The sequence below is a fragment of the Drosophila sechellia genome, chromosome 2L (genome assembly GCF_004382195.2).
Source record: "Drosophila sechellia strain sech25 chromosome 2L, ASM438219v1, whole genome shotgun sequence".
Lineage (NCBI taxonomy): Eukaryota > Metazoa > Arthropoda > Insecta > Diptera > Drosophilidae > Drosophila > Drosophila sechellia.
This window is the reverse complement of record NC_045949.1, coordinates 7875208-7898762: the sequence shown is the minus strand read 5'-3', so window position 1 is coordinate 7898762 and position 23555 is coordinate 7875208. Positions and strand designations below refer to the sequence as shown.

General features: G+C 46.6%; 4 protein-coding genes across 7 annotated transcripts; 1 reads left to right on the top strand and 3 right to left on the bottom strand.

The window, feature by feature from the left end:
- Nucleotides 1–12: 12 nt before the first annotated feature.
- Nucleotides 13–10890, bottom strand: LOC6611610 (multiple epidermal growth factor-like domains protein 8). The gene is made up of 6 exons (XM_032713970.1): nucleotides 10276–10890; nucleotides 9577–9993; nucleotides 7582–9504; nucleotides 5123–7516; nucleotides 2641–5059; nucleotides 13–2478 (listed from the first exon to the last, which is right to left on the bottom strand). Exons 1-6 carry the CDS (start codon nucleotides 10639–10641, stop codon nucleotides 1310–1312), a joined length of 8688 nt encoding a protein of 2895 aa, XP_032569861.1. The 5' UTR covers nucleotides 10642–10890; the 3' UTR covers nucleotides 13–1309.
- Nucleotides 10891–11450: 560 nt separating this feature from the next.
- On the top strand, nucleotides 11451–12459 carry LOC6611608 (60S ribosomal protein L44). Its single transcript, XM_002036109.2, has 3 exons — nucleotides 11451–11521; nucleotides 11731–11904; nucleotides 12220–12459. Exons 1-3 carry the CDS (start codon nucleotides 11519–11521, stop codon nucleotides 12355–12357), a joined length of 315 nt encoding a protein of 104 aa, XP_002036145.1. The 5' UTR covers nucleotides 11451–11518; the 3' UTR covers nucleotides 12358–12459.
- A 4-nt stretch (nucleotides 12460–12463) lies between these two features.
- Nucleotides 12464–13251, bottom strand: LOC6611607 (WASH complex subunit 3). The gene is made up of 3 exons (XM_002036108.2): nucleotides 13143–13251; nucleotides 12641–13086; nucleotides 12464–12583 (listed from the first exon to the last, which is right to left on the bottom strand). Exons 1-3 carry the CDS (start codon nucleotides 13185–13187, stop codon nucleotides 12544–12546), a joined length of 531 nt encoding a protein of 176 aa, XP_002036144.1. The 5' UTR covers nucleotides 13188–13251; the 3' UTR covers nucleotides 12464–12543.
- Nucleotides 13252–15062: 1811 nt separating this feature from the next.
- LOC6611606 (striatin-3) lies at nucleotides 15063–23374 on the bottom strand. Of its 4 annotated transcripts, none has more exons than XM_032713971.1 (5): nucleotides 23269–23373; nucleotides 21476–22056; nucleotides 17912–18389; nucleotides 17636–17854; nucleotides 15063–17118 (listed from the first exon to the last, which is right to left on the bottom strand). In XM_032713971.1, the coding sequence occupies exons 2-5, from the start codon at nucleotides 21857–21859 to the stop codon at nucleotides 16007–16009; spliced, it is 2193 nt and encodes a 730-aa protein (XP_032569862.1). In that variant the 5' UTR covers nucleotides 21860–22056; nucleotides 23269–23373; the 3' UTR covers nucleotides 15063–16006. The 4 variants fall into 4 exon arrangements, with proteins under 4 accessions (XP_032569862.1, XP_032569865.1, XP_032569863.1 ...); XM_032713974.1 differs by having other exon boundaries at nucleotides 17636–17830; XM_032713972.1 differs by lacking the exon at nucleotides 23269–23373 and adding an exon at nucleotides 22808–23020.
- Nucleotides 23375–23555: the final 181 nt, after the last annotated feature.

Below are 23555 nucleotides of genomic sequence, written 5' to 3'. Positions count from 1 at the left end.
AAGACAAAGTCATTCGTTTATATATCATATCTTCTTTATTGCAAAAAAAAACAAATACAAATTATAATATAGGGTATAAATATATTGCAAAACGGGACGAATTGATTAATTTCTAATATACATCAGTTCTAAAAATTTCTCTAAATTTGTAAACACAAATATACAAAAATAGTACCACATTATAGGGAGGGAATTGTAAACTAAATCGATATAGTGAGAATTTCTTACAACCATTTGGTTACAGAGATTAGGAAAGATTCTGTAGGATTTTGTTCGTTTGTGATGTGCAGCTGGGAAATATTTGAAATATTTCAAAATTGGATATCATCCCAATTTATCCAGCCATTTTTGTGTCAGTGAGCTTTTGTGTAAACATAACAAGTGTGTAAAAATCTGGAGTGATCATAAAAATAGTTTCTCGTTCTTAAAATAGTAGGTACACCGGTGCGTAAGAGTGCGCAGTAGAGAGCTAAAGAACTAATTGAGCAAATGCTAGCCACCACAACTGGGAAGGAATATCATAATTAATACTTTATACAATACAAATATATACTAGGTAAGATACAAATAATATCGTACATATCTAAAAAGAAACCTATTTGAGCGACAGACATGCACTTATATGTGTTTGGAATCACCAATGTCTAATTGCTATGACACTTTCAGTATACTATATTAATACGTATATCCTGATTTCTTTGTTCTTCATATGGCTTCTAAATGTTATTGTACGACATTCGGTTGCGCGATAAAATTGACATTCCTATAAGTACTTTTTTACTGTATCAAATTCAATCAGCTGCTTCTTCACATTTCACTAGGTCATTGCTCTGATGGTTATGATTTGAGCTATGTTAAAATATCTTTTCGTTTACATATTTAGCCAAATCAAAATTCATATAAATCAGTCCGAAAATTTGTTCTGTTTTTAAACTACGTGAATGCATTGCTGTATCCTGTTGCGGATTCGAGACCCAATTCCATTATATAATCCTTATAATCTAATATTTTATCCATTTCCTGTATGTTAATCTTCTTGATAAGTATAAACATTATATAGACGATTTGTGCGTGCACAAGCTGCCGTTTATAACACACCTTTGTTGCATATTATGTACACATAGTATTTTAGTTATTTGCGTTATCTAAACATTATGTACAAAAATTACCTACACTATTCATATACACCGATATCTAAACGTATGTCTTTATGCTCTTCTTAAATACGTTCTTGCATAGATATTGAACTCGGTTCGGCTCTTAGACATTGACTAACATATAGTTTGTTCGTGCTGATGGAGATTCCAGTTTAGGCCGGGTGAATCGCCACATTCTGGCCCCTTTGGGCGCGCATAAAGTGTCGGGTATTCAGGGGATGTTGCCGCGAATAGGAAATGAGAGTGGACCCCAAAGCAATGCTCAATGGAGCTCGCGATCGGCCTGGCAGGCTAATAAACACCGTGCCCACAGCCGCCAAATTGTCAAATGTGGGCTCTATGGCTACCATCATAATGCGCGAGCTTTGGCGGCGTGTGGAGTGGTGCATCACCGATTGCGAGTCACCAGCAGATTGCTCCTGGAGAAGAAGCGCCTGGCGGGCGCGCTGTCGCATGGCACGGGCCGAGGAGGAGGAGGAGGTCGGCTGCGGACTGTCCATATCAAGGCCGCTCGAGGCCAAGAAGATCTGGGCGAATGGACGCTTGGCCAGGTGCAACATCTCGACCACATGCTGTCTTCTGGCTCGTCTCAGATCCGCTGCCTGCTTCACCTTCCACACGATCACGCAGACGGCGAGGAAGAGGAAAAAGCAGGAGAAGAACACTGAGAAGAACACAAACAGATCAATGTGCAGCTGATCCTGGCGGAAGACGACGGAGCCGTAACTGGGTTCTGGTCCCGAGCTCGCTCGTAGAGCAATAAAAAAGCGTGTTGCACTCAGATTGTGGGCGTGCTGGGGCAGGGTCAGCACCAAGCGATTCTTTAGCCCAAAGAGGCGCAGCAATGTGTTGCAATGATTAAGCGTTACATGTGTACTCAAATCCTTGGCGTGCTGATCCTTCACTATAAAGTTGTGACCACCATGGCTCTTGCAGTCCTGCAACTGGGGCACGTAATAGGTATTGGCTCCGATCCTCTCTCCTCCGCCTCCTCCTAGGCCCCCGCCACCAATGCGACGCTCGGGTGAAAACAATTTCTGTATAGTTACATTATCGTGCTTCGGCAAAGCCACATTCAATGGATGCTCCCGTTTTATCTTCGGTCCCCAATTGTATCGGTTGTCGAGGAATATCTCGTGGTAGCCGGTTGTCTCATTCGTCTCGACTATAAATGAGTCGTCCTGTGGTGACATAAAAACATCCAACTCGCCTTGGGTCACATCGATAATGATGCGTATATCGACGTTCATAAAACGAGGCTGGATCACGAAGAACACGGTTTGGCCGGGCTTTAGGGCAGCTGGCTTCGATTTGCATTCCTCTGTGGTAAAATGTATATAGAAAACATGAGAGAATGCTATGAAATTTACAAGACTAATAAAATGATGAAAAATAAAATAGGCATGATCAAGAATATATATACTTTATATAGTCGGAAACTCTACTCTACGAGTAAGGGCACTAAAACACAGAAGGCACTTACCAATTGGCTTGGCGTCGAAGCACATTCGCGACTCAACAGTTATCTGTTTGTAGCACTGATGGCCATCTGTGGGATTGCCAGCGTAGGAATCTCGACACTTGGAGCACTGAACCATCCAGCAGAGCTGCGCCGAATTCTTGCCCCCACCCGCAGTGCAGGTAGCATCGCTTTCCGTGTTGTTTGCGCAGTTGCACTTCTCCCCGGTGACGGGATCGCATATGTTTCCATGTCCATGACACTGGCAGGGCCGGCATTCCTTGTGCAAATCCTCACTGCCACGGAAGTATCCAGTTAAACAGCTATCGCAGCGATCACCAGCGGTATGATTGCCACATCTCAGGCAGGTGGCATTGTAGGCTGGACCCTCTTGTAATATCCGTTCCAGCTCAGATCGTGTCATATTAAACACTGCCGGATCCGCATCGTAGGCAACACACACATCACTATGGCCGTGGCAATAATCCAAGCAAGGTTGGCAGGCATGACCTTCGCGAGGATTGCCCACAAAAAGCGGCTGACACTTCTCGCACTGCTCTCCCATCGTGTTGTTGTGGCACTTGAGGCAAATATCCAGCCGACTGCTGGACTCGCAGTTGGAATGACCGTTGCACAGACACTGAATGCTACAATTGGCGCCCACGTAGCCAAAGTCGCACTGGCATTGATCCGGACTCACGCAATTTCCACGGACACATCCTTGGCTGCAAACCGGCAAGCAGGCACCCTGCTCCTCACGGTATCCCTGGGCACAGACGCACTTGTATCCCACTGCTGTGTCCAGGTCGATGCACTGTTCCGACACAGTGTCACAGTTGTGATGGCCATTGATGCACTCATTCTCCGCCGGACACTGCACATAGTGCCAGGACACAACATCAGCATGGGTTAGCTGTGAATCGTTTCGCCAGCTGGCATATATAAGATCGCAAGTGGACCCCGATGGATGTTCCTGCTTGTGCTCCAATGCTCCCTCCGTGCAAATGCCATCGCCATTAAATCCCTCGCGGGCGCACCAACCACAATGGGCGTGCTCCAGACAGCTGGAGCACTGTGTGTATACATGACACGGTTCCGGACAGCGCTGCAGCTCGCTAGCTTCCAACACCAATCCACAAACGCCACCAGCACAAAGTAGTGGCTGCGAACTGGGCGTCAAGCACAAGTTGAGCATAGTGGACCATTTGCACTCCTGGTGATCTTGAGTTGGCGTTTGACTCAAACACAAGCTGCAGTTCTCGTAGGTGTGGCATGGCGGGGGGCAACTTTCGACCACCCTGTATTGATTCTTTTCCACCAATTCCTTGGCTATGCATTCAACAGTGCCCAGTTCGTTCCTGGCCCAGTTGCATTGTGGCTGGAGCATACAGCTCTCACAGCTCAATTGATAACATTGTGGCAGGGGACACAGACCCAAAACTCCAACACTCAGTTCCTTGTTGCACCAGGCACTTCTCCTTCCGCAATCAACTCCAGCTGGAACGCACCTCCCTCGAATGCCACAGTCGTCACACCAGTGGCATACAGGAGCCACTTCTTGATGTGTTGGCCAGGCCGCCAAACAGGCGCCACAAGTTGCAAAGCTCGAGCAGTTCCTGCTCGCCATCCAGTCATCATCGCATGCAGCTCCATTGTTGACCACCAGGGTGCCATTGTGATTGGCACACGGTGTTCGTCCATGACTAAAGCAATGGCTACTGTAGCTATAAGTGTTCTGAATAGTACAGTAGCTGCAGCCCATGTAGTGCCGGCATTGGTATTTTCCGTTGCTCCACAGCTGGCAAATATCATCGGGCAAGGTTATCTTGGTGACGTGACTGTGCGAGGAGCTGCCATCCCATCCACCGATGACGTAAATCGCACCCGTATCCGGATCAATTGCCATGTCCTCAGCATAACTCGAGGCTGGCACACGACCTATGAGCTCTACATCCTCTGTCAGTCGCACCCATTGATTGCATGCGTAAACATAGGCAATGAGAACATCTGTTCCATTGAAGGGCAGCGTCCGTCCACCATAAAGTATCATGTAGTGTTCGGTGGTGACGGCTGAGTGGAAATAGCGAGCTCTTGGCAGCAGCGAGGCAGGAGAATTCAGTTCCCTGAAACTGGGAAGTTCCGTCCAGCTCAGCTTCTGCAAGTCCAACGCATATAGATTGCTCTGTGCCTCCGTGGAATATCCTCCAAACAAGTAAACACTGTTTGTCTCCGGGTGGTACACGGAAGTGTGGCCATAAAGAACAGGCATCCTAGCACCCACAGCCGCGAGCTGTTGCCATCGCCCGGTGTCCAGATTAAACTCCCACAACTCGAGTGGTCGGGATTTGTTTAGAGATAGTCCGCCCAGTAGAATCAACGACTCGTGCTCTTGATAGCGTAGATGGGTAAGCGTATGACCGGCTAGAGGTGGAGGTACATCGATCTATAAAGAATTGACATTATTCATCAGCTTTTACCGTTTCTAGACTTTTTTCAATGCACTCACCTGGTAGTCCGCTTCAGTTGGTTCTACCTCCACTTTTATTTGACTCCATCTTTGATTCTGTATCGAGAACATCCAAAAATCATTTAGAAGCTGCGAGTTAGCACCAATTCCTCCATAAATGTAGATAATCTGTTTTTTAACGTAAATTTCGGACGCATGAAAATAGCGACCGAGAGGCATTCGATCCTCTGGAGTGGACGATTCCACTGTGACCTGCAGCCACGTGCTATTCTTTGTGTCAAATTGCCGAAAATCGTTGAGAGGTCCATGATTTGGTGAGTATCCTCCGAACATCCAAAGGGATCCCCTACGATCTGCATTCACCGAGTGTCCAAATCGCGGAATCGTCTTCCTCAGGTGCTCCAGACTTTCACTTAGCAGTTGTGTATTAAAGAGCTCCGTCATTACCAGGTGGTTCCGCTGAACTAGGGTACCGCAATCGGCACCTGCATAATTGGCATTACTGCAGATGCACCTGCCGTACTCTGTATCGCAGAACCCCTGCATTCTCTTGGCGTTGCAGTTGCTTGGACAAATTTCAATCTCACAGCTGGCACCCACATACCCGGCCGGACAAACACAACGTTGTTGGGCATCGCAGATGTGCGGAGAGATACAACTTCCGGCCACGCAATTCATTACGGAGTACAATGCATTAAATCCAAAGTTTCGTCTCTCACTTCCCTGCTTATAGTGGACCGTGACATGGCTGGAACGTGCCTCGATAATCCTGGCCGAGCTGTAGGGAGCACATACCACGGCTAGGAGTTGGTTCTGCTGAGTGGCACCTGTCAGGTCCGGCAGACTGTCATATATGTACACAGCATTCTCATCACAATCCATGGCCAGACTCTGCCACTGGAACTCCAGCTGAAGAAGCGATTTCTCTGCGTGCAGTGTCTTTGGTTGTAATATCCACAGGCACTCTTTTACCTCCAGGCTGGCGCCCCATGGTGACCGATAAGATTGATATGAGCCAATAGCACTCTTGCCAATATTAGTTAGTATTCCGCGGGATTCACATTGGTAATAGCATTTACCGCCGCCTCGAGGATCTCCGTAGTAGCCGGGAGCACACAGTTCACAATTGAGTCCCTGGGTATTGTCCTTGCAATAGCACTCACCGTTGCTGACATTACAGACACCCAGATCTTGGTTCCCATGACCGTTGCACTCGCAGGGAAGACATCCGTGTGGAGCGGTAGCGTTTCCATAGCTCCCCTGTCGACATCGCTCGCACTTTTCACCTTCCGACCAATCCTGACACTGATCACATTTCCCCAATCGTTCATTGCAAGTCGAGTGATTATTGCAGCCACAACTTAGTCCACAATCCGCTCCAGTCCAACCCAACGCACAGCGACAGGTGTAATCCGGCGGTCCTGAGCAATTTCCGTTTTGGCATAACTCATAACAGGTCCTCACACAACTGAACTTGCCATCGCCTATGTAACCTCTTCGGCAATGGCAATTGTAGCTGCCCTGGGTATTGGTACACTTCGCCTCCTTATGGCAATCGTGCAGACCCAGTCCACACTCATCAACATCTGGACACTGGGCATACGCCCACTCCGCATCGTGATGCGAGGAACTATTTAAAGCCAGAGAGCAATTCCCAGCACTGTAGCTGAAATCACCCTGCATGCATATGCCCTCGATGGGATTGTCGCGATCAAAGCACCAGCCACAGCTCAGTGTTCGCAGACAGGATGAACAGTTTCGATGCTGTTCGCAGGATTTGCACTGCTGTTGAAGAAAATGCGGTGTCTGCTGGGGTTTGTGATCGGCAATTTCTTGCGTCTGACGACTGACTACCTGATCCACCCATTCTCGGCACATTCCAAACTGATATTCGCTTGTGTAAACGGAAAAACTGAAGCACTGTGCGCTGGCCTCACACCAAACGCATCGGCCACGCTCGCCGAGGCATTCCTGACAGCCTTGCCGTTCTCTGCAGGATCGTGGGCATTGCTCAACCGCCCGCACACTGCTATTGGTCTTGCCGATCCTACCGCAACGGGCGTCCTCGGTCCACCACTCGCACTCACCACTCCGGGCGCAGGCCTCGCAACTAACGTAGTTAGTGCAGTTCGAACACTGACTGGGCTGGCTGATCAGGTAGGACCAGTGAAAGGTATCCAGAGTCTCCATCTTGCACACTTCAGTCTCGTTGACGGATCGCAAATGGCAGATGTTGGTGAGAGGACACCAGGCACAGGAGGCGTCAGTGAGGCAGTGCAGACAGTTGGAGTACTGGGTACACTTGCCAGAGTAGTATGGTTCCAAATACTCGAATGTAAAGGCGTTTAGCTGGCCGTTATGCAGGTGCTGCAGTTCCATCTTGGTCTTTTGATAGGCGTTGTAAATACCGTTTCCTCCAATTCTTCGTCGAGTCTGTAGTAAATGTGAAAAGTTTAATATTTTTAAATTAGAAGTAGAGAAAATTCTGAAGCACTCACCTGAAAATCAATGGTGAAAGGCTGCTCAGTGGTGGGCAACTGGACATTGCTGCAGTAGCTCTGGTTTGAGCTCTGCGTAGTGACGTTGACGAGCTCATCGAGATTAAGGCCCAGGCCAGCGCGCAACACAGCCGAGGAGTAACTGGTGCACACTTGGATGGCTGAGTTGTTCCATTGATGTTGCGGACGCACAAATCCCACCAAACGGGCAAGCATTTCTCCCTCGAGTTTGTGCTCGAAATATGTGGTAAACGGCGGCGAAGCAAAATCCACCATAGTAGCATTAACAATACCCACGTAATCCGGCATGGTGTAGTTGATCGGAAAGTGGTACTTGATGTATGTAAGTCCCGGGCGTCGATCAGTACTGGTGCACAACGATGGTCGCCGAATCTCTGTGCCCTTGTCACCCCACCAGCCTGAACTATCTCCACATATTCCGTAGTTGTCATCGCGATGATGGCATTTTGCATTCTGGACACACCATGTGCACTCGTTTAATCCCAGTTTGCTGGCCACCGAAAATGCTGCCTTATTTCCGGATGATTTTCCCCATTGCGAACCATGTACCAAGCACGAGTGACAATCGCCGAGTGAGGGGCATATTCCTGGGCATCTGGTGGTTTGCAGATTAGTTGTGCAGTTAGCACCGATGGTGCGTCCGTAGCAACTGCTATCTGCCGAGCACCAGCCACATTCCGGATTCGAAAGGCAGGCGGTGTGCGAGGAATGCAATCTGCAGGAGATCTCCGGATTGTAGAGAGTATTCTCCACCCTCAGCACCTGGGGAAGTTCGTAGGCAAAGAGATCCGCATTCACATTTCCATGGTAACCGCCCACAATCAGGAGTGTGTGATTCCGGCGCAGAGCAGCCGCATGTGCAAATACACCCTGCGGCTTGGGGTAAAGACTATCATCAGCGGAGACCACTTGATTAATCCAAATGTGACAGCTAAGATGGTACCAGTACATTTGGTTGTCGTAGCAAATCTCATCTTTGTTGTGCCGGTGAGTGTAGCCACCGAAGACAACCATGTAGTTGCCCGAAATGGTGGCCGTGTGGAATGCTCGCTCCCTGGGTATATTGGTGTCCCTGAGCGCTGTTCGGGGGTATAAAATCTCCGTCCAGTGCATTTGATCCAGTTGAAAAGCGTAAATGCGATCCGAGAGCTTAGAGAAGCGGGCCAAGCTCGTCATGATTCCACCAAACACAATTAACGAATTGGTGGCTTTGTAATAGACAGTCGAATGAGCTGCCAGGCGAACGTCCAAGGTCTTGCCGCCTCTCGGTTGCACCAGCTCCCATTGCGAGTCCTCAGAGAGGGGAAGTGGGATACGATATACGCTGGATGAGAACTCACCCGTCTCCAGACTACCACCGAATATGTAGAGATAAGATCCAGCGGCGTTAAGCGTATGCCTGGCCAAAGCAGGCGGCTTTACTGCGGACCTAATGGCCATTTGCTTCCATTTGCCACCACTTTCCGTGTTATTGTACTGCCAGAGATCACTGTAGAAACTACCATTGGCATGCTTCCCGCCATAGATAACAAAGCCACCGGGCACACGATCCGCTGCATGGCCATATCGTCCGTGCGGCTTGTGATCCGTAACCTCCTCCAATATATCTTCCAGATACTCGTTCAACTCTTCATCCGTCGAATTTGCATTCACAATCGTAAGAGGCAGGGAGGAACGCGTGCGGCGCTGGTGCAGATTGGATTCCGCCAAGGTGTACAGAATGTTGCGAAAGAAGCTTACGTCGCTATTCAGACCCCATAGCTTGGCCTCGTCCTCGTTTTTGTGCTGGAGAACGGCCTTAAGCAAGGTATGGTCAATTTTTTGAGGATGGTAGAAGTGACGGCGACTCTGGAGCGCAATTCCCCATTCATCCTCCCACTGGCTGGTGCTGAAGCGATAAATCTGAAAGAAAACCAACCAAATTAGTACGTTCTCTTGTATCGTGAATACAATAGAATAGTGTATACGACTTACCTGAAGCGTGCTTATCACGTTATTCAGATCGTATCCGCCGAAGACGTAAAGTGCGTCTTCGTCCTCCATGTAGACGGCGCTGTGGGCGGCACGGGCCGTCATGCCCTCGGCGTCGGTGGCCAACCAGCGCCAGCTGCTGCCCGCTGGGTGATCACTCAGATCACAGAGCCGGCCGCTGAATCCGCGCGAGCAATGGCATATGCTTTTCTGGCAACGACCTCGTCCCTGGCTCTCACCACATCGCTGGGGACAGGCCTCATCCTCGCAATCGGGGCCCACCCACTCGCCGTGACAAACGCACTGATGGCCCACGCACTTTCCATGATTATGGCAGTTGTTTAGACAGTTTGATATGTAATAGGAGGCGCGAAAGCCGTCCAGCACGTAATTAGTGTCGCTGTACATCAGGATGAGCATCTGCAAAAAAAGGAGATAAGCTATGAGAAGGGCATAAAGTCTATGAATGGTGAACAGTGTCCCTTAATGACTGCCACCATATTATAAATATATTAGAACAAGATCAAGCTTAACTGATGTAAAGATAATGCGTAAAGATAATATTCAACAGATTATTTTGGAGCTTGTCTTATTGAAGGTCATGTATGGTGCACATATTCCGGTTTTCTAATTGTGCATGTTTTTGAATAACTTTATTCCACAAACAGCTCCTATATAGTTAACAGGCAAAACAAAACTTACACTCCCGCTGCGTGCCACCAGTCGCTGGGGCTGGGTGCGGCCACTGAAGCTCCCCAGGAGGGTCGAGTTAAAGGAGTCGCCATCGTAGACGTAGATGTAGTCGTAGGAGCACTCGGTGCCCATGCTGTGGAAGGTTAGCGTGATGTACTGGCTATCATTGCGGGCCTTGATGAGCCACTCGCAATGCGAGTCCTGCGTGTAGTTAAAGCCGGAGGGTCCATCGGAGATTTCGCCGTAGGGCTCCGTGAACACCTTCCGGCTGCGATCGCACGGCGCCGACGGCGATGTGGACGGGTGGACCTGCTCTGTTTGCAGCACCAGCGTCCAGAATGTCAAGGTTGCCAGCAACGCGTACATTTTCTGCATTTTAATCGCTCACTTTTTATGCAAATTTTTGGCTATCTCACTGGTTGCCGTTTTGGCCGTTTAGATTTGCTCTAGCCAGAGCCCGATGGCTGCTGCCATTGCTCACGACTTGCCGCTGGGCCCGGGCCACCAGCGCATCCGGTTTGGGCTGCTGGATATTCGCTATATTTCCAATTATTTTCCACGGAAAATTGTTGAAAATATTTCGATTTATTTTTTTTGTATCGGGCCCTATCGGTCTTCGATAACGACGTTGTTTGTCGCCGCCTATCGCTGCAAGTCGCGAGCAAAACAAAACATATGTTTCGTCTTCGATGGCAATGCCACTTTCACTTTTTGGTATTTTCTTGAAATCTGATCTGGCAGCGCTCTGCATCAAGTGACCATTGGGATATCGAATATATATGAAATATATTATTTTCTGCCATTTAATTAGCATATTATTCTGGAGATCGAGTAAACAACCAAGATTCCTTGAACATTAAAAATTACTTGACAAAAATTATTGTGGGACGAAAATGTATTCTTTCATATTTTACGTAGGTTCGCAGATAAGATTTTCGTGAGACTAACAATTCATAAAACAAACAAACATAATATAAATAGTTGATAAGGCGTTTACAAACATTACTAACTAATAATAATAGTATTCTTCTGTGCAAAGTTTTAATAAATGCACGTTCAAAACAAATGTAAAAACTGTTGAATTTACTTCAAAAGGTAAAAAACTGTTTAAACAGTGCTTAAGAACAATCCAAACATCGATATGCATATCTAGTCACAACAATGAAACGATAACCTATCGATAGCTCATGGCTTGACAGCACGCTGCCATCGCTATGTGATTTCCTTCTTTTTTCGCCTTCACGAAATCAAGATGGTAAGCGTTTCCCGAAATCGTAGAACATCCGCAATTGTTATGCCCGAAATTAAGTGATTCCGCCGCCATAGCGGGAATACCGAAATGACTGACTTAAGAAGCGGTGTATCGCGGATCGCGACGGCCAACAAGTGCGTTGCTGTTCGCCTTAAAAATTCGGTGTCGCTGCCCAAGGAATTTTGTACTAATGTGATTTGTGTGTTTTCCAGGTGAACGTACCGAAACAACGCCGCACCTTCTGCAAGAAGTGCAAGGTCCACAAGCTGCACAAGGTGACGCAGTACAAGAAGTCCAAGGAGCGCAAGGGAGCTCAGGGCAGGCGTCGTTACGACAGGAAGCAGCAGGGTTTCGGAGGTCAGACCAAGCCCATCTTCAGGAAGAAGGTAAGTGCCCTCATCCGTCCACTGCTACCGGGATCGCTTGCCGCCGGATTGCCATAGACAATTATGGCGGCAAGATTGGAATCCCTGGAATGGCGCTTCGTAGAACTAAATCGCTGCGCTCGTTGAGCATTATGCTTTTTGGTGGGAAAAAACTGTGCCAGATCAAAACTGTTGTTGCACTGGTGCGGCCGTGCAGGCAGCGTTGTGTGGCATTCACGCCCACAACGCCCCACCGACAACTTCAGACAATCCAATGAATTCATGACCCTCATTTGTGTGCCGCTTGCTAACTGGAGTTCTCTTATTCCGTTTTAGGCCAAGACCACCAAGAAGATTGTGCTGCGTATGGAGTGCACCGAGTGCAAATACCGCAAGCAGACTCCCCTGAAGCGTTGCAAGCACTTCGAGCTGGGAGGTGACAAGAAGCGCAAGGGACAGATGATCCAGTTCTAGGCACCTTCTTTACACCATCATAATCCTTTTTTCGCTAACGAAGTGGTTTTATGTTGTTTTCGCGCCGCTGCACGGCGGCAAATAAAACAAAATAAACTTGTAGACGTAAGCTTTAAAAAATGTTTAATTGCAAAATGTAGCAACATGTGCTATATCACAAGATGGTCACGCTCTGCGCCAGGCAGCTCACTCTCGCTGGCCATCCGCCAGGATCAGATCGGGTGTGCTGCAATGAAAATCCTGATGAGCTTTCAATTTGACCCAGCCTCTCCACGGAACTTACTCTAAAATTCGCGGCTCCAGACCTTCGGATTGCATTTTCTGCTTGACCGCCGGTGCGGGCACACCCACTTGCACCATTTTGAAGAACTTTCTGTACCGTAGATCTTCGCAGGCGCGCACACCAAGCGGTTCGGGCGGGAACTCCGGCTCCGCTGGACTCTCGGTGGGCGGTGGTACCGTTGTCTCCAGCATGGATGCTTCTTCGTTGGGTTGCTGGTTTGATAACGCTGGCGCTTCGGAGGCCCCTGCAGCTACATGGTGCTCGGTGGGTATGGACGCCAGCTTGGCCTCCAGTATGATGAGGGAGGCCTCCGTCTTCTGCAGCTGCCGCTCCATCTCCACGAACTTTGTCTCGCAGCCCAGGGCAAATTCATTTAGAAAGGTGCAGGTGCTGACCAGGAAATGGTTGACAAAGGCCAGGATGCGTTTCTGGTTGAGCGGCGGTATCTGGAAGAACAGATTTAGCTGGAGGTGCAGTTCACACTTGGGTATAACTCTCATACCTGGGTCTTGTCCACATTGCTGGTGATTGCTGCAGTTGCATCCATTATTTTGTTGTTTTTACCAGCCGTCTTTTATTTTAGTACTTTTCTGGGTTGCCAGGCTACTGACGATACTAAAATATTGTTCGCTGAACTAAAAATTCGGTATTTCGCACCTAACTTAACAGTTAACTTGGCGCCTAATTTGAAAATGAAATAAAACCGAAGTTGTATGCATATTTAAATGTCTTGAAATTTCATTTTCCAACATACGTCAAATCGAAAAAAAAAAACAAATATATAAATTACTTACATACATAGTTAGAGCTTAGAAACCCATTCAACAACAAACCCAGCATTTTGTTTTAAATATTTTATTTATTCACTTTATTGTATCTTAACATGAAATGTGTGAATGGTATTTCTCCGAGTATTATGCACTTCTTCGTCAATTTATTATAAAAGTATCGTTCAGTTAATATGCATTTCCTTTGACTTTATTCATATATGTATGTATAAACTTATGTGCTGGGTTTTCCATTAGGACCTGGGACCTTTCCACTATGCTCAAATCTACAATGAACTTTTATTTTGACTTAGTTAAATAATGCTTATCGTGCCCATCTCGGCGTCGCTTTCTGCGGCTTAAGTATTAGTTGGAATGCCAAATCGGATCCTCGTTTTATTTTTTATCTTTGTATTACATTACTTTTTGTTAGCATATTTTATGGGAATTTCATTGTGGATCCCCGAATTCTCGGTCTTTGTTGAAACAAAACGCATGCGTGCAGCTTGTGTTTGTCGGCAGTGGATTTGTAATGGTTTGTAGAAACGAAAATGCAAACTGAGTTAGGAAATCAAAAATGCTGCCAGCAGCGAGAACTGTTCGAAAATGAAAATGCCAAGTGAATGTTATTAACTTTTGCCAGCGTTGCAAACGAGAACCAGCTGGTCTACAACGTTCTCATCACTGAATCTGAATAGTGGGTGTGCTGTTTGAAAATTGTGAGAAATCAAAAGGCAGACGCAAGTCACAGGGCTTCTTTTTGTAAAACTTTATTTAAAATAAAAATACACGGTAATAAAAAATCAAGAATTTACAGTTAAAATTAAAAATCAATAGATTTATGTATATATATATATATGTAAATGTATAAATCTGCTATATAACTGTGAGTGGCTGGTCATCCACAACTATTTCAATTATTACCATTATCATTCATCATCGGCTCATCAGAGTTTTGGATTACCTCGATGATCCAAAAGGCGATTCGGATTCTCGATTGTAACAACTAAGGCGTAAATTAAAATACGTAATTAAAATAATAGAGGATTTGCTTGGTGTACACAGATCGCAATCGTTTTTGATTCTGATTCGTCGTTTTCGAATATCAAGTTTTTGGGTGTTAGGTGTTAAGGTTTGTGGAGAGTGCCGGTCGGTGAAAGGCTCACGTAATTGTAATAATAATATAATAATAATTGGTAATACTAAAAACTAATATTGAGTTGCTCGGCGTTCACGTTCAAGTCACAAATCTAAATCTGATCATTCATCGTGTAATTAATTTACTTGATTAAAATTACGAGTACGCATCCACGGTAAGCGAATCTATTTATATTCAACTACGAAATCCATTGGATCAGCGATTGGCGCCAAAATTTTGTTTGTTTGTTACTTTCTTTCATTCGTTAATACTAGGCATAAATTAAATAAATAGCTTAGCATACGTTTATAGCTTGCCTGAAATTATTATTTATATCTCATATCTCATCCTCACATGGTCGTGGTTCATCCCATCAAGCATTGCGTACTCCCCTGGTAATGACAGTTGAAATTATATAAGCCTTCTGCATGTACCAATTGTTCAATTCAATTTTCGTGTGTGTGTTTTGACTTGCTACCTGCATATATAAACCCGGCCGCCTTCATCAAAGTCTCACCTCGACTGTCCTCTAATTAATGTTAATTTACAATTTTTTGTCGCTCTTTCGCTAATATGGGGTCGGGTTATATGGTTTGGTTATATGTATGTATATGCCCTTGCTTAGTCTACAGAATTTGATCGTCTACATCGTTTTTTAATCGATACGTAAATGTTTCAACACACTTGCCTTCGCCAGTAGCGAAGGATACGTGCGTGTCCTGGCACTTGCACAGCGAGAGTGCCTATGAAGGTGTCCGGCCAGACGCTCCACTTTCAAGATTTGCCATGGGCATAGAATAAGCTTCAATTTATATATATAGATGTGTGGTTTGTACAGGAAGTCTGACTGATTTATATAGGCGAACTTGGTTAAGAACAATCGCTGTGCAAGTGCTTTTTAAAACTAGAACCGAAAAGAGGATCGATCTTGGGTTGATCCCGCCAACTGGCGATCCACGACAAGATCAAACTTTTTCATTGCTACGGTGTTATTTTGAACAAATACATAATGTCCGTGTGTTGCACATATTTGTGGTTATTTGCCGTATTATTATGCATTGCTTTAGAATTACGTTACTAGATTACGCGACTCTGGTCTGTTAAATTTACTTGACTCTGTTTGCTCTGCTCGAAATGCCGTTTCTCATTTTGAATTTATTTAATTTTTTTGTTTTAGCAATTATTTGTATGTTTATGTTCTCTCTTCCCTTTCTTATTGTTGTATCCATATAATTGGTTGTTGTTCTCGGTTGAAGTATAATTAGATTTATATGTATAGTATATTTATAATGTATGTATAATTATTTAACTCGAACTCGCAATCGCTTAGCTGTGAGTTGCTGGCTGTGGATTCTGCATTTGCACGCTGCATATGCACTCTGGATTCCGAATTCTGAATTCGTTCGATCCGACGCCGCCAGGGAGATGTGGGTCTGTCTGCCTCGTCTCGCCTCGTCCCTCTTAGACAAAGACCTTGGCGAGGCCATCGGCCCCGGCACTAGCAATGTACGGCTTTGTGGCATGGAAGGCCACATCGAATATGCTCTCGTCAAACTTCTTGCGATGCGCTGTGATCTCCTGCACGCACGTCTTATTGTCCAGGTTCCACAGCCGTATCGAGCAGTCGTGCGAGCCGGATAGCAAATACAGGCCGTGTGCATCGACGGCCAGCGAGGTGACCGGCTCTAAATGCGCCACCATGGAGTGTACCAGCGTGCCGGATGTGTTGTCCCAGAAGCGGATGTGGCGATCCTCGTGCGCGGTTATCGTTATGGGGAGCGTTGGGTGTGACACCACCTTGTTGATGAACTTCCCCGTGTTGCCAGACATCTCCTGCGCCGCCTCCAGGCGCACCACCTGCTTGCCCGTCTCCGTATCGTACACGATGCAGTGGGCACTGTTGTAGGCCACCACGATGTGGTCCACCTCATTGCGAACAAAGTCAACGGATGAGGGTGCACCCTCTGCCTCGGAGGCTGTGTATGTGCGCAGCAGGGGTTCCTTATTGTACGGCGACCACAGCTTAACCGTTCCGTCCGCTGAGCATGACACAATGTTGCTTTGCATGGTGGTAAGGCCCCACACGGCATCCGTATGCCCCTCGAGCGTGCCGGAGTGCACGTTCGGATCATAGCAATCGTACGGATCGATGTTCGGCGACGGCAATTGCCAGCATTCAATGTTGCCGTCGAGGCCGCCCGAATAGCATGTCTCGCCGCTGGACGACATGCCCAGGCACAGAACTGGACCCGTATGGGCCCTGAACGTATACAGCGGTTCCACGTCCAAGCTGGCCGACTTTTTGGCCTGCACCGTTTTCTGAAGATTCCACAGTTTAAGCGTATGATCCTCGGAAGCCGTGATCAGCACCGGCTCCTCTGGGTGAAAGATAAGTGATCGTACTCCGTCAAAGTGCGAGCGAAGCGTGTACTTGGCGTTCCAGGTTTTGCGGTAACCAGCACCGCCGGCACTGCCGCCAGTTCCATCCTTGGAGTTCGCATCGTAGGCGCCATCAGATTCGTTATTGACCGTCAGCTGGGCAAGCTCACCCAGTCCCAACGAGCCGTCCACCTCTGTGGGAAGATTGGGAAATACAGTAAGTATTAATCATAACGTATGGCAGGTTCCGAGAGACTCGAGGAGCACCAGACTGAGTTATCACAGGCACATTATAATGACATTTCTCATTAAAGAATTTAAACTGTATCTGTGATAATCAGTTTCTGTAGTCCAGAGTTATGTTTTAGGCAAAAGCATGTTAGTAGATCAGTTGAAAAGCACCTTCAGTCATGAGATTCATATCGTTCAATAGCTGCTCTCCCACATCGGCCTCAAGATCTACGAACGTAGAAGACGTAGCATAGTTGCCAAAGAAACAGAAGCAGAAACAAAAAGCGTAAGACAAGAAGCCAACCATAAACTAGGTTACATTGCTACGTGGGATCAACAGGAGTTGGGATCTAAACCGAATTGAATTCGTTATTTGCTATGATTTGGCGAACAAAAATGCTTCAATGCGAGGCGGGCCCATGCGGGAAGAGGGCTGGGCTGCGAGCAAAGTGTGGATAATATCAACAGGACATGACTTACCCTCGGTGAGCATATCCTTGCCAGACTTGGCGCGCTTGGCCAGCTTTACGTCCGTGTCGTCATTGTCGGTGGCCACCATCTCCAGATCGTCAGATATCTCGTCGTCGTCGGACATCTCGGTGGCGCCCAGGAACTCAAAGTTCGCCATCACAGCCGCCTCGGTGTCCACGATTATTTCATCGATCGATTGTTGCACTTTTTTAGCGGGAGTATGACGGCCTGATGTGAGCAAATTATTCAAATCTCCCAACAGGGGGTCGTAACACAATCACCTACCTTCCGTCTCCGATGCCCGTTTGTTGCTCTCGTTTCCATTGATGTTTGGGCTAAGGTTCTCGCCGCCGGTGCCGCCGCCAAGTCCACCACCCAGTCCTCCGCCGCTGCCGTCGTGCTCGGCATTGTTGTTCAGGCCAAGGATCGAACGCACCCGATTTGAACGCACATCGATGATGTTGTCTGTGTAGCCAATCTCGGCCAGATACTGTCGCAGCATCTGACGCCCCTGTCGCCACGTAGTGTTCGAGACACTGCTGTAGGGCACCTCCGAATCAGTGGCCACCTCACCGGCCAGTCCGGCATCCTCGTTCGACGGCTTGAACTCATTCAGCTGCGGCGGATCGGTGCCGTATTTTAAACGATAGAACTTCGCACGCTCCTGGCGCAGCGCGTACTCCAGCATCTTGATGCGACGCGTCAAATCCGATTTGAGGCTTTCCAAGCACTTGCGCTCTCCAAGCAGCATTGCGATGCGAGCCTGCGAGGATAGAAAGGCATCCAATTAATTTCAATTTGTAGCGCAAAAAGATAGAATCTGTTCAAGCGACATTATTCATAGATATTATTTTCGATTTTCAAAAGAGAAAGTGCAACAAATGTGCGCAATAAATCCCCAGATAGATATACAAACTATGAGTTATAGAAAATTAATTAATACTGCTGCTTTAATGGTTTTCCCATACGGCTGGCTTTGTCCCCATTTTGCCTGCCGTTGCAATCCAATTGCGTTTGTTTGTTTGTTGGTTGCGGAGCATAATTGACGCTCCGCTGCGTCGGGCCAACGAAAAACAATTAAATTAAATTAATAGAAAAACTACAAGTGGCACAATTAGCTGGGGAAGGGGGTTTAGGCAGCTGTGGGGTATATGTATCTAATAAGCTAGTTGTCGGTTCAACTAATCGAAATGCGTAAAAACTGCAATGTACCCAGCACTTTTCCGTTCAGCCCCCTTCGTTCCACCCATTTCGTGTTCATTCAGCAAGCGTAGCAACAGCGTGCAGTTATGACTGCGCATTTCCCCGAGCATTTGGCGGAGGGGGAGGGAATGAAAATTCAGGAGGGAAAATCCCAGGCATCCGTGGGGCAAACACTGCACCTGACAAGGAAAGGAAACTTTTGCTTTTGCTGATTTTTCACTATTCCATATTCTAACTGGCTAACTTTTTGCCAGAAGTATAACTATGACGCCCCAGCAAAAAATATAAAAAAAATAACATAAAACCAACAATAGAGGGGAAGTGGTCAGCACCCACGCTCCAACGTTGCAGGTCAGTTGAATAGCTGTGCTTAGTTATTGATATGAAATTCTATTGAAGCAGATTTCCTTTCATTTGGAAATAGTCAAGACCAGAAGCTGTGTTGTTTAACTAGTCATTGTTGCATTAACTTTTCTAACAACTAATATGTAACTACATACATATATGAATGTAGCAGTCCCTATAGTTTTGACCGCGACTGTGGCAAGCGAACGCATGTCTGTATGGAATGAGGCGAGCGCAGAACCAGAACTAGCAACAATAACAATTTGCCCATGCTAATAGTAACGAAAAGTAACTCGGCAGTGTGAGCGGATGGAGGTGGTGGAGAAGGTGGAGGAGGAGGAGGAGGAGCAGGAGGAGGATGGGGGGCACTCTTTGTGCTGTTGCTGTTAATGGAAACATGTTGTACATTTAAATTACCGCCCAATGGCATTTCATTTGGCTCCTTAAGCTGGCTAATTAAAAGCAGCGCGCTAATATTCCGGATATTCGAAATGTATGGGCGCTGGAGGCCAAAGGGCCAAGAAGGTAACAATACACACACGCCAACGCCTTTTGGAGCTGTTACACAAATCGCTCCGCGACATGCAACTACTTTTTTTTGTTTCATTCGCCGTGTATTCGCAATTAGAAATTACGAATGCCATGACAAATGCGCATTTGTAACTTAATGAGCCCGAGAGAGAAGCTCCAAGATTTTTTGCTTTACAATTTTTGAAAAATGCTCTAGCTAACCATTATGTCCATTGCATAATGCTGTTTGGGGAAGTGACCATATTGTACACAAGGGCATATAAATAGAATTATTAATATGGTTTCTCTAATCTGTAAATGCATTTGCAAACAAATGCATTTGCAATGGCGAAATGATTGAAAATATATTAGCAGTTGCCGCGTCATTTCTGCTTACAGTGCTTTCGAAGCACTAATAATCATTTCTCAAGAATTTGTTAATCATTTCAAGGTAAATATTACATTAAACAGTAAAGAGTTATAAATGATAGTATTAGATGAACCTAAAATATCTTAGTTGGCATTAGTTACCTCATATCTGTTTGAAGCATAAATGTTCTTTAAATAAAGAGTTTCCGACCACAGTGCAAGTTAATTGCCTGTCAAACGTGACAGCAGGAAAAGCCGACCGAGTAGGAAGTGGAAGTGGATGCATTCATGGGAAGACCGGGAAAACTGAGATTCGTTGCGACAAGGACGTTGCTGCATTCACAGCAGTCGGCACTGACACACAAAGAGATTTGCGATGTGCATATGGAAGTATATAAATAGATCCAGGCGGCCTGCCAGGGAACGGATGCCACGACTGCTGAAACAGAGCCATCTCGAATGGGGTCGCCTCTGCTGCCCACCCGAACCAGATTCATTTTGGCCAAAACGCCAAACAAGGCGAACAGGTTCATAAATCGCGGCGACAAATTTGCGTTGTCAACTTGGTTACTTTTTTCTTTTTTTGGGCCACTTTTCCACATGATGATGATGCAAAGCAGGGGAGGAGACGGATTTCAATGTCACGTTGCATTTGGAGCGTAACGGACTGTGCCTCGTTATCGATACGGCTCGTTATCTGTCCACTTGGCAGGTGAAAGCGATAGGGCGGGGGTCGACATTGACATTGACGATGGCCATGGCGGCGCAGGGTGGCAGGCTGGAGGTGGAGTAAGCTCCTCCGATATTACGATAATGTTATCCAACCCGCGGTTACACTCATTTTACATTTTTTGGGGGGCTTTCAGGCATTTTGGGCTTTCGTTTGCCGTCTGCGACAAACAGAGCATAAACACTCGATGACGGCAATTGCTCAACTCGATTCGCTTGCATGCAGACAAGGCGGAGGCGAGGCGGGGTGGTGGTTCCTCCTGGCCGTTTTCCTTGCATGTTCATGCATTAGCGCCTCGGAAAATCATTGAAATGGAAAGTGAGCCACCGCTGTCGATAAGCAAGGACCTTTAAAACCAACTGTGTGCCTCGAAATAACGTGCTTTGCCAAGTTGCCTTGGTTTTGGTTGTATAGTATTATTTTGTCCTTTCTAGGACAAACAATTTGCTGTTTCATTGGTTCTTTTACACTAAGCACTATACTGTTACTATCTGCCTAAAGTTTACTTTCAAAAGTTCACTGTAGTTAGTGAGTCCAGTACCTATTTAATCAATAGTGAATAAACTACTGCAGGATGAGAAGTAAATCAAACCTTCAAAACCTTGTTAATATCTTAAGCTGATATCTGGTTCACAGATAAATCAAGTTTTATAGACGAGTTATAAGCAATACAGTCTTTAAAGATCACTCACCTGCAATTCGGCCCTGTCCACGTCCCACTGTGATCGCTCCAACTCAAAGCGCGACCACTCGTGCTGGATGAAGTGCAAGATGCCCGGTATTGTGTATTGGGGCGTGGTGGCCTGCTGGTTATTTACACCGCCGCCCACCATCCCGTTGCCACCGTCGTCGCCGCCAACGTTGCCCATTCCGCCCACATTGGCGTTCTGTCCACCAGCGTTGAGGCCGCTGATGCTCAGACCGCCGCTGCCGCCACCGCCCAAGCTGTTCGACAGGACACCGCCGATCGAGGAGTTGGCACCGCCCACACCGCCGCCTACAAGGACGCCGGCTCCTGTTGCACCGCCAACCGGCTTGTTATTAATGCCAGCGGTGGCTCCCGAATTGGTGCCCATTGGTTCACGTCGCTCTCAGTGTCTGTGCTGTGTGCCGGGTGTTTCCTTTGCCTGCTCCGGTGATCCTGTGCCCGCTGATCCTGCTCTCCTGATCCTCTCCTGATTCGTTGCCAGCTGTCTGCCTTCAGGTGCCCAGTGCACGGTCTTTTGTCTGTCGCTCTCTCGAACTTGTTTGCTCACTGGTCCTACGCTATATCCTGTTTGGTGTTAGGTTTTTTTTTTTTTGCGTTTTTAGGTTGGGAAAGAAAAGCAAAGTTCGGCACATGAAACAAATGAGGTCATTGAATTTTCCGAATAGAAGGGTGGTGAGGGAAAAGGGGGAGCAGTCGCAGGACACTCGCTGGCTGCCTTCCTCTCGCTCGCACTCTCTTTATGTACTACTACTACGTTTTCTCGCACCGGAACCGCCCCCACATTCCCCGCTCTCTCTCACGCTCACACACTCTATCTCTCTCTCTTCCTCTTTACGATACTCGCGATTCTTTATGCTCTTTTACGTTCTAGTGTTGCCAACGACTTTCGGGAAAAGCGTAAATTATAGCACAAAAAGCCGTAAAACAGCTGATGTAACGCAAGAGTTAGAACATTTATCAATTTAAGCGGTGGTTCGGTTGAAATTCACATCTCGGCGATTATTGGTAGGAAAATTAAACAGACACACACACACGCACGCACACTCACCCAGTTGAAGGGAAATTTGAATGGCACACACACACACAAGCGCACGGCGGGGTTTTTGGTGGGGTTCTTGTTTCTCTTCTTTTTTTTGTGCTTCAATTCTTAAACTTTTCCAAGTGTCCAGCTGAATCTTGAACTGCGTCTTTGCTTTTCTTTGCTGCCTGGGCAGTCGATGCCAATGTACTCGAACCTTATTTAATATCTTCGGTTCGCTAACTTGACAATTTTGTTTACTATTTACAGCTTTTTCCAAGGAAACGTTGTTGCTACCTTTCGCAGGGTTCACAGTATTGTGTGCGAAGAGCAAACGACTATTTGGAAAGGAGATGGAGAGAGCGCGAAGCGGGCAGTTTTATTAGTCCGTAATTTTGTGCATAATTGCACCCGCTTGCAATCACTAATTAATTAAGGCAAACGATGCACACAAAAAGTCGATTTGATTCGGCCGCACATCAGAATGTTTGGCCTGGAACTCTGAAATAACACACAGAGTAGCAGTGCCCGCACAGCCTTTCTCTCGCTCGCACTCGCGCACCTGCACCGTCCCGTCTGCCGTCGTGTATGGCCGTCTCGCTCTGCGAGTCTATATACAAAGAAAAACACACACACACTTGCACACTGGTGTACGCATATGCCAAAGCCGAGTTAATTTCACTTTGTTTAATCTATCGTTTGGTGTTTTTGCATTTTTTAACCGCGCAAACGGTATTTGCGCATTTTGCGCCTCTTACTTTGCGATTTATTGCACCGCTTGGCTGTGTTTTGCAATTTCTCTCTTGATTTTCATTGGTATTCACGCGTAATGTAATTCTTAGCAGCGTGACCGCGCCGATAACGATAAAAAATACCACGGGACCAAAAACAAATACCATATAATACCATTTCAGGCTAGAGAAATCCTATTTAATACCACTCACCTTAAAAATAAGTTTTTAACAAAATATATTTTTTTTTATTTAAAAAAAAAATGTATTTATAATTTATTAATAAAATACTCGGTACCAATTAATTACTCGAG

Excerpts from the sequence above, each read along its gene's own strand:
- LOC6611610 (XM_032713970.1), bottom strand. The coding sequence starts at position 10,641 with ATGCAGAAAATGTACGCGTTGCTGGCAACCTTGACATTCTGGACGCTG. Across the intron at positions 5,060-5,122 it reads CAACTGAAGCGGACTACCAG|ATCGATGTACCTCCACCTCT; the intron begins GTGAGTGCATTG and ends AATTCTTTATAG. Across the intron at positions 2,479-2,640 it reads CTTCGACGCCAAGCCAATTG|AGGAATGCAAATCGAAGCCA; the intron begins GTAAGTGCCTTC and ends ATTTTACCACAG.
- LOC6611608 (XM_002036109.2), top strand. Across the intron at positions 11,905-12,219 it reads AGCCCATCTTCAGGAAGAAG|GCCAAGACCACCAAGAAGAT; the intron begins GTAAGTGCCCTC and ends ATTCCGTTTTAG.
- LOC6611607 (XM_002036108.2), bottom strand. The coding sequence starts at position 13,187 with ATGGATGCAACTGCAGCAATCACCAGCAATGTGGACAAGACCCAG. Across the intron at positions 13,087-13,142 it reads GCAATGTGGACAAGACCCAG|ATACCGCCGCTCAACCAGAA; the intron begins GTATGAGAGTTA and ends CTGTTCTTCCAG. Across the intron at positions 12,584-12,640 it reads CTGGAGCCGCGAATTTTAGA|CACACCCGATCTGATCCTGG; the intron begins GTAAGTTCCGTG and ends TTTTCATTGCAG.
- LOC6611606 (XM_032713971.1), bottom strand. The coding sequence starts at position 21,859 with ATGGGCACCAATTCGGGAGCCACCGCTGGCATTAATAACAAGCCGGTT. Across the intron at positions 18,390-21,475 it reads TGGACAGGGCCGAATTGCAG|GCTCGCATCGCAATGCTGCT; the intron begins GTGAGTGATCTT and ends CTATCCTCGCAG. Across the intron at positions 17,855-17,911 it reads ACGGGCATCGGAGACGGAAG|GCCGTCATACTCCCGCTAAA; the intron begins GTAGGTGATTGT and ends TGCTCACATCAG.